This window comes from Rhagoletis pomonella, unplaced genomic scaffold (genome assembly GCF_013731165.1).
Source record: "Rhagoletis pomonella isolate Grant_MI unplaced genomic scaffold, Rhpom_1.0 Rhpom_scaffold_00012, whole genome shotgun sequence".
In the NCBI taxonomy this organism is placed as follows: domain Eukaryota; kingdom Metazoa; phylum Arthropoda; class Insecta; order Diptera; family Tephritidae; genus Rhagoletis; species Rhagoletis pomonella.
The window spans coordinates 6189068-6198427 of record NW_023458566.1 but is presented as its reverse complement, the minus strand read 5'-3'; the positions used below and the strand labels follow the sequence as shown (position 1 = coordinate 6198427).

The 9360-nt window shown below is 35.2% G+C and overlaps 4 protein-coding genes across 8 annotated transcripts in view; 2 read left to right on the top strand and 2 right to left on the bottom strand.

Moving 5' to 3' along the window:
• On the top strand, positions 1–613 carry LOC118747734 (autophagy protein 12-like; the record flags this gene model as incomplete). Its single annotated transcript, XM_036481846.1, is given in 3 exon segments — positions 1–94; positions 156–292; positions 355–613. Coding segments are annotated over 3 exon segments (309 nt in total). The 3' UTR covers positions 478–613.
• Positions 589–1795, bottom strand: LOC118747733 (NADH dehydrogenase [ubiquinone] 1 beta subcomplex subunit 5, mitochondrial). The gene is made up of 4 exons (XM_036481845.1): positions 1575–1795; positions 1237–1460; positions 940–1046; positions 589–883 (listed from the first exon to the last, which is right to left on the bottom strand). The coding sequence occupies exons 1-4, from the start codon at positions 1657–1659 to the stop codon at positions 745–747; spliced, it is 555 nt and encodes a 184-aa protein (XP_036337738.1). The 5' UTR covers positions 1660–1795; the 3' UTR covers positions 589–744.
• A 43-nt stretch (positions 1796–1838) lies between these two features.
• Positions 1839–3970, top strand: LOC118747731 (eukaryotic translation initiation factor 3 subunit L). Its single transcript, XM_036481839.1, has 4 exons — positions 1839–1982; positions 2119–2597; positions 2650–3622; positions 3689–3970. The coding sequence occupies exons 1-4, from the start codon at positions 1953–1955 to the stop codon at positions 3821–3823; spliced, it is 1617 nt and encodes a 538-aa protein (XP_036337732.1). The 5' UTR covers positions 1839–1952; the 3' UTR covers positions 3824–3970.
• A 538-nt stretch (positions 3971–4508) lies between these two features.
• LOC118747732 (rho GTPase-activating protein 68F) overlaps positions 4509–9360 on the bottom strand; it is a 5160-nt gene continuing 308 nt past the window's right edge. For 2 of the 5 annotated variants that reach the window (XM_036481840.1, XM_036481843.1), the window contains exons 2-9: positions 8476–8625; positions 7112–7237; positions 7006–7041; positions 6859–6926; positions 6281–6411; positions 5475–6211; positions 5304–5410; positions 4509–5226 (exon numbers count right to left, since the gene is read on the bottom strand). In XM_036481840.1, coding sequence (XP_036337733.1) covers positions 5026–5226; positions 5304–5410; positions 5475–6211; positions 6281–6411; positions 6859–6926; positions 7006–7041; positions 7112–7237; positions 8476–8521 — 1452 coding nt within the window. In that variant the 5' untranslated portion in view covers positions 8522–8625 and the 3' untranslated portion in view covers positions 4509–5025. Of the gene's footprint in view, positions 5227–5303; positions 5411–5474; positions 6212–6280; positions 6412–6858; positions 6927–7005; positions 7042–7111; positions 7238–7304; positions 7318–8475; positions 8626–8826; positions 8921–9094; positions 9350–9360 lie in introns of those variants that run through there. The other 3 variants (XM_036481844.1, XM_036481841.1, XM_036481842.1) reach the window with 3 other exon arrangements.

Here is a 9360-nt window from a genome sequence, read left to right as displayed (position 1 = left end):
AGCGCATAGAAACATCTATTAACTGGATAACGAATGTAAAATACGATGGCAGATACGGAAGACACATCTATAACTGACAAGGATAATTCAAAGAGTAGGTGCATTTAGTTTTTTTCATATACACAATTATAAAATCGTAATTTTTCCGATGCCAGTTTGTATTCTGTTGAACGCTACTGGGAATGTTCCAATCATCAAAAAACGTAAATGGACCGTGGATCCCAATAAAACTGTCAGCTGGATACAAAAGTTTATACATCAGTACCTTAAACTAGATGCCAGCGAACAAATTGTAAGACCATGTAATATATGCATACCTACCTAGCCGCTCTATGACGTATTTTATCTTCCTAGTTCCTTTATGTGAATCAGACATTTGCACCTGCACCCGATCAAATTATCAAGAATCTTTACGAATGCCACGGAACTAATGGCAAGCTTGTGCTGTATTACTGCAAGAATCAAGCATGGGGTTGATAAGGTCAATCGGCTTCAGCTAGTCTGTAAAAATTAGATTTAAGTTAATATTACGTAGAATATTCGATTTATGATAGATTTTACGTATTTATATATGTATAGTATATAAAATTAATTCAATGCATAACTGAGCATTTAAAAAAGTTTTTTTTTTTATTTTAGAGCCACAAAATATTTTTATTTAAACTACAACTTTTACCCAATACATTGCTTAAAGTATTGACATTAATTAGCCATCTAATTAACTTCAAGCATTGTTCTATGCTTTTAATCGCCTCGTAGTGATTCCAAGTGATCAGCAGCGTCTTTTGAAATTCTATGGTATTTGGCGATGGCAGGGCGATAGTAGTAGGCTTTGTAATCACTGCGTTCAGCCATCTTGGCATGTATCTCTTTCTCAAGCCCTCTAAAAATTTAAGGGGAAATTATATACTGAAAACTACGTAGAAGTAATTATATTACCTCATGAGGGCCTTTTCGTTTTCCTCATAAATGTGATGCAAAGCTTTCTCGTATTCCTGCTGTGGGGAAGGATATATATAACGGGCGATGAAACGAGAAATCGGGTGCTGGAAGTAAACGGAAATACATTTTTACCTGCTTAAAAACAGTCTCAAGTTTACTTAATTAAGAAAATAAATATTTGTATGTAATTTTAGGAAAAAAAGCAAAGTTTGGAGGCATCAAATTTTTTTGCTGCTTAGTGCGATTCTTTGGTTGCAAATTTCAAGGGCTCATTTAATTGTCTGATCAACCAACCTTATGATATTCCCAATGTTTTGGTTCGTAGCCTTCCGGAATTTCGGTCAATTGGGCTGGGCCAATGAAAATATTGGCATAGAGCACAATCGCAGTAATAGGTATCAAACCTATCATTACGTAGAAGTGCAACAAATCCTTAAATTTATTCCACTGAAAACGAGAAGGTTGAATTGTAAATTGGTGATGGTCATGACCAGAGTTGCGTATCTGCATCTGTACCGCTAGAATAAAGCAAAGATATCCATTAAAAATCGGTCTGCATTTGTGAATTATATTTCTGGGTTGCGTAATGTGATTGACAATAGACATCACACATCCTTTCTATGTTAGCCTACCTTTCCTGCACACTGGAGATTGAAGAACATTACGATACTGCGCCAAACTCGTCAAAGGACGTGAAAAGCTGCTCCAAGAGACCATTTTCGTACCCAATACCAACTAAAGAAGTGTCGAAGGCAAAAACGCAATGTGCGAGGAATAAAAATATTTAGCAGGTGGAGTAGGGGGGAACGGGTGTGAGAAATGTTACTGTCAGAGTTTGACAGCACCAAGGTCGATAACGCGGTTTCTTAAACGAAAAACGAACAAGACTTTTGGTTGATGACAGAAAAATACTCTTTTTCGTGGCAGAGATTTTTCCGGACGTGCTTATCGTTTTAGCTGTGACTTATAAAGTGTATATTTATTGGTAAAAAATATTATAAACCTAAAATATGTACGGTGGTGAAGATTATGGAACCGTTGTAAGTGCATATAATTTTTGAAACTAAACTTGGCAAGGGCTTTGAATTATATGGTTGACATAACCAAACTTTCTGGCCAAAGTGACAACAATGCTGCATGAATATTTGACCACATACGATTCTCTGTAATTTGCAGGACTACTACGATGATTACGGTCACACCGGTGACCCGCAACTGGATTTGGAGTACGAGCGTAATTACTATGCCAGCCGAATGCCTGACAACGTGAAGTATTTCCTGCAGAACTTCTGCCAAGCCATTAAGGAGGGCGTCCTTTTCGACATTCAGAATATGTACGAGAACACCTTTCCACAAATCAGTGATCATCATTTTGATAAGAGTGCTTGGCCTGATGAGCAAGAAGTATCTGCAATTGTAGATAATGATAAAGTATTTCTGATTTTGTATAAGGAATTATACTATCGCCATATTCATGCACGCATACCAGGTGGCCCTAAATTGGATCAACGCATCAATTCATTTTTCAACTATTGTGACTTCTTTAATTTAATAATTTCATCCCAGAATCCTGTCTCTTTAGAATTGCCTGATATCTGGCTGTGGGAACTGGTCGATGAATTTGTTTACCAATTTCAGAATTTTGCTCAATACAGGTAAGTAAATTGTAAGCACGTGTTGTCGGAAATTACCAAAATAATTTCATAGGGCTCGCCTGACTGATAAAACACAGGAAGAAATCCAACAACTTTGCGTTAATCACAGTAACGTTTGGAGCATACTTTGTATTTTGAATGTTCTGCATTCTCTTGTGGATATTTCCAATATCAAGAAGCAACTGGAAGCAATTTCTCAGGGTAACGATCCTCAAGGCGTTGCCGGTGAGTTTGGAGAATTGTCATTTTACAAGATGTTGGGGTACTTCTCTCTCGTTGGCTTGCTGCGCGTGCATTCGCTGTTGGGTGATTATTATCAAGCCATAAAAGTATTGGAACCAATTGAAATTCACAAGAAATCACAATATTCGCACATACCCGCCTGCCAAATTTCAACTTCTTATTACGTTGGATTCGCATATATGATGATGCGACGTTATGCTGATGCTATTCGAACCTTTTCTGAAATTCTGCTCTACATTCAACGCACCAAGCAGCTGTATAGCACACGTTCTTACCAAAACGATCAAATCAACAAGCAAGCTGAACAGATGTACCACCTGCTGGCGATCTGTCTAGTGCTACACCCACAATGCATCGATGAATCTATTCAACAGGTTCTACGTGAAAAAAACTACCATGATGCCATGTTCAAAATGCAGTGTGGCGATTTGGAAGTATTCAAGTCATTCTTCATCTTCGCTTGTCCACGATTTGTAAGCCCATGCCCCCCTGCCGCCGATGCACCATTGGAAGATTATGTAAAAGACCCAATGGAACACCAGTTGATGGTGTTTATGGATGAAGTGCGTCAGCAAAAGGATTTGCCTACAACTCGTTCGTATCTTAAGTTATATACAACATTACCGTTGGCCAAATTGGCCTCGTTTATCGATCCTAATGCTAATGAAGATGATATTACGAAGCTACTTATTCGCCTACTTTGTTTCAAACATAAAATGCGAAATTTAGTTTGGACTAAAGGATCTAGTGGCCTAGAAGGCAATTTTAAATCTGGCTCCGAGGTAAGTTTTGTACACTTTAATTTGTGGAACTGATTTAAAAAAAAAAAATTATTTATGTAATTTCAGTTGGACTTCTATATTGATGATGACATGATTCATATTGCCGATACAAAGGTTTCGCACCGTTATGGCGACTTCTTTGTGCGGAAAATAATGAAGTTCAATGACCTTAACCGCAAATTAAAGAATATACACATTTGAGCAGAGCCTCAGCATATTTCTCGTAATTCGCAATGTTTATTTAAACAAAATGCGCATAAGTGAACATAATTTTGTAATTCAAACCCCTGTAACTGGCACTTTTATGGAAAATAAATAGGCGTTAAGCCTGCAGAAGAGCCGATTTTATATATGCAATTTCTATGGTTAATTGAAAACTTTACCAAAAAGGACAAAAACAATTATCCGTTTGCTAAGTTAAGTTTTTTATTTAAATTAATATGATTTTAAACTTTCATACACTATAAGGATAGGTTCAATCTCTGATTTTTCAGGTGATTTGCGTATAAAATATGTTACATTTACGAAATATTCCATTTCTTGAGGCAATTTTAAAACATCTGTCAAAATTTTAACGTTTCGGTCTAACAGACATAGCCTGTATTCTTCTTTAACAACTGACTAAAACTGATCGTTTATCATTGTTAACTTTTACGTTTTAATGTCTCAATTGTATGTTGCTTAACGCATTAGGTGTGCTGTATGATGTGTTCAAATAATATTTTTTTATTAATGTTTAAACTGCATAGTGGTTAAGAAAATTGTCTTCAATTGATTTTTCCAATAGCCGCCGTACAATTTTGGACAGTTCACTATACGCATAACATAAATATGTAAAAAAAAAAACATTAATTAAGAGTAGCTTAGAAATATACTCTTATTATTATTTTTTTTTTTTTGTAAAGGTGACGCAATTAGAAAGTTTGCATGAAGTTCTTTGGTTAAAATGATATAAAATGGTACGTAATTGTATTTGAAATGATAAATTTACATCAAATAAAATTTTAGATATTGTACACATAAACATACACTAAGAGTAAATGATACTCCTTGTAGCCAAGGCGTTTTTTGTTACAATTGTTATGTGAAAATCTTCGCCTCTAATGATACATTAAAATATTCTTAGATTCCGACAATATGTGAATGTAGCATTCAGCGTAACAATCAATGATATGCACACACACTAAATGCTCGTGTTGTGCTTAAATGGATTTTTGTTTTTTAATTTATCTTAACATATTTTTAAGTTATAAACTAAGTATGACGAAATCTTATTTCAAATTTTAGTATATAATACAAATTTTTGCACCGACACACTTAAAGTCTGGGCTATTTGTTAAACCTACACTAAAATGCACAGTTTAATTAATTTTTGTGCGTTGTGCACCATTGCAATCCTAAACTCAACCGATGGGTGTTTGACGTTGGTTGACGTCAATCAGATATATGTCTTTGTGGTTCTGCAGTACGAAATCGATGAAGGCATTAATCGGCCGGATATCCTCTAAGGTGGTGTTGCTTCTGTTCGACCATAGAAAGTTTGGGCCGAACACAATCGCCAAATTCGAAGAGGTCATTTTATTTAAATCTTCACATTCCATGACCTGTAAAAATGTTGAAAGCAAAAACAAAATTGGAGTTGCATTGACGGATCAATGTTCGTTCACTACATCAAACTCACTCGAACGAGAAACTCTACTAAGTACTTGAAAAGCTCATAGTTTTCTTCAGGTAACTTTTCCCTAATTAATTGTGTTACATTACGTGAGCGCTCCTCCTTGGGCCAATCTAAAAATTAAAATGTATGAAGAGTTACCAAAGCTTCCGAGTTATTGTCACACATTTCACATACCTAAGAAACTCGTGATGTCATCGTATAGTTCGAAAGTTAACAGCGGTTCGCTGAGATCACGCAGGAAACTTTTGAGTAAGCCAGCAATTACGTGTACATTGACATTTGATAAATCAACATCTTCGCCGCGATTTACTCGCTCTTTTAATGCAATTATTTCGGTATGATTGCCAGAACGACGAAATATACCCTCCGTGTCTATCATGCCGGTAATGGACAGTGAATCTACGCATTTGCGTACTATTGGTGGTATGGAGTTTAAACATGGACTGTTAGATACAATGAATTTAAGTGGTGCGCCAAACTGTACAGTGTTGGCCATTTGTTTTACTGTACTGCTGCTTCCACTACCGTATCCGTATCCGTATCCAAAGGGGCCAGTATATCCTCTCCCACGAAGATTTAACTGTTCATCAAAATCACACACGCTATCGGGTACTTTTATCTTGGAGAGTCCCAAAGCCTGGCGTAATTCATCCAAACTGGAGATGTACACGAGCTTTTGACGAAACTTATCGCTGATGAATGGACTGAAGAATTTCCAGACAAAACGTATGAAAAGCGTGGGATGGACCACGTATAGATTTTTCAGATTCTTGCGAAAATTGCGGTCCAATTCTTTATATGAATTCCACAGCAATTGTGCTGATGGCTTACTATGCTCCCTTAAGCCTTGATGAAAGTACACAAGAATGTAATCATTCTCTACAAATGGTTCAATTTCTTTTATAACATCACTGAAAATATAATTTGTTTATTAAGCCAAATATTCATTTGAATAAGATCGAAAGTTTGAATTAATATACCAGATGAATTTTTCCATTTGTGATTTCTCTGGAAATCGTGATGCATAAATTGCAAATATGTGTCTACCCTGCTTGTCTGTGCCGAGAAAGTCGCACTTAGGTTTAACGCCCACAATACTTTCCGCCTGCTCCTAAAGTTTTTGACAATTTTTATTCACTTGTATTTAACATTAACATTAGGTGCATTCTTTTGCAACCGAGCTACAAAAGACCACTCGCTTAAATGACGAAATACACGCAAAGCAACAACACAAAGTCGGCTATTTATCCGAGCTCAGCCAGGTCGGTTAAAAATACGCGACCTGAAGGGCAGTGTTGTTAAGTAAAGTGGAGGGGGAAATTTTCGTTTCCTTATATACGTGACTCAAATTTTAAATAAGTATATATATTACGCAAATACCCCGCATAATTACTCATTTAAATTGGCTTTTGTATCTAAATCCCGTTAAACTAATCACATGTTTCTTACCAGCCACCAACAGGGTTGCTTAAGTAACTAAAAGGAAATTTTACGCGAGTTGAGCGTTCTTTTGTCGCTCGCTTACAAAAAAATGCATCTATTATAAAGTTCAACCAACCTCGCCCAATTGATCCTCGAAATCGTCTTCCAATGGATTTACTATTTCCGCAGACTCGATCTCTTCATCTAAAAATATAAATAACAGTTTTCATAGTCATATATATGTACATTTACAAATTAGTATATCAACACCTCATTTACCCACCTTCAGCTAAAACAAAGTCGTCAACCATAACATCTTCTGGAATGCAAGTAATTGTAAAATTAAGATTATTAAACAAAAGGGTTTAATTTTAAATGAAATTACTTACTTTGCAATGGTGCTGAGGATAGTAGTTCTGTATCATCGAATTCCAACTTAGGTTCAAAATCATGCAAATCTGACAAACTGGGCTGCGGTTCATCTGAATTTTCGACCACTGAGTTTATTGCCGGTCCTATAGCGAAAAAAACGTATTATTTCTATAAATAAATATTTATAATTAAATGACATAGTAATCTTACAATTAATTTTAGCCTTTAAGCGGCAAAGTTTTATTTTGGTGATTAATCAGTGAAGAAAAAGTCATTAATTTAATAGAAATCTCAAGTAGTTGTGTTTTTACTATTTTTTTTTTTATAAAATACAGAAATACCTATAAGAGTGATAGTATGTACACTAGAAAAACAGACATTTACAGTTCAATAAGATACCCTGCAAACCAAAGTTCCCGAAATCTTAACGAAATCTTTAGGAGTATCTTATTTCTGTAACGATTTTTTTACGAATCTTCAAAGAATATTATATGAAGTGGTGGCCACGAGCTCGTAAAGAAATTTCTGTACGAAAAATAAAGAAAATTCCGAAAAGCTTCTGCAAGAAATTCTTCACATAGCAGCATTATTTTCATTTCTTCGAAGTGTGTGTGAGATCTTTACGAATTCCTTAAAATTTCTCTACAATTCAGAATACTCTGAAAAAATGGTTTGCAGGGTACGTAAATTTAAGTAAGTATGTGTGTGCAGAAAGGCAGTAAAAAGTTAACATGCTACCAACATTCATAAGCATCGCTATTATGACTTCACACCTTTGCAACATGTACATAAGTATGTAGGGCGCGTTCAGAAATGCATCAAGCCAAAGCATCAGTCTCTTTTATTTCTAAACTATAATTGATAGAAATGTCAAATATGCGCAACCACGGTTATAAACCGAATAGCAACTTAGTTGCATAAATAAGACATTTCCATCAATTATAGTTTAGAAATAAAAGAGACTGATGCTTTGGCTTGATGCATTTCTAAACGCACACGTAGGTATTAATTAAACATACATCTATAGAAAGGATGCATTAGCTAATTAATCCATAAGCGGGTGCACAGTTAGTAAACGTAAAGGTGCGCTTTGAAAACAATAAACCATGATTATTGAGGTAGGCTTCTGATAAGAATTTTATCACAAATGATTTATCAGCTTATTACTCATCTAGATGTTTTTTAATACTTTACAACTTTCTAAAGGTCAACATAATTTAAGCAAAAACGCGAATAATGGGCATGCAAAATAACTACTGGTGTACATAATTATACACCTTTAAGGTAGCTGTAAATGAGTCTAATATAGAGCAAAGCATTAAATATACAATTATCATGCTCCACCATCAGCGTATACTTCTATGGAAACTAAAGTACTCACCAGGAAGACGAGAAGTGATACGCTCATTTCCTATCGTGCGATCCATTGCCTTAGGCTTGGTGATATCGATATTATGTGTATATGTCCGTCAAATATTTAGTAGCGCTCCAGTTGCTATTGTTTTTTTTATCTGCTTTCACTATTTTAGAACTGTAAATAAAAAGTTTGCTATTAATAAATTAGAATAAACAAGCATGGAACATATGTCAGTTGCAAAAATGCGTTACAAACAGCAGTTTGTATACAGATATTGGCAAGACCGAGTATGCAACAACATTCATATGAACATATGTATATAAATATATGTATATCTACATATATTCCTATATGTAGCAGCTTATTTTGTATTACTTGTATTTAGCGAGCGATTGCGTGAGGGATGTGAATTGAGTCAGAGGTACATATGTACATATCCAAAGCTTATATAGATAACCACTCTTTTAACTCTTATTAATTTACTTCTTTAAATCAATGACGTCATGCTAAGAAGCGGAGGGGAACATAGATTCCAACCCAGCGTTATTTCTACGTATGTACATCTCTAAACTCCACTTTGATTTAAATCAATTGACTTATGTATGTATTTACTATTTGGAAATAGTGTAGGCAAGAAGATAACCTTTTTTCCAGTTGATTAAACATTACTTGGCCTTTCCACTTGTGGTTGAAATGACCTTTACGCCATCAAAGTGACTGAGTACGCAGTTTCATGGCTATGGTTTTATGATTTTTATAAATGCAGTTTGCTTATCAACTTTTGTTGTATATCTGTATTTGAGTTCGTGTTTTTTCTGGAATTGGGCGTTTATATTTGTGTTGGTTTTTCGCCCCGAGCACCTAAAACGTTGATACTAACATAACACCATTGTTTGAACTTTGCATTTA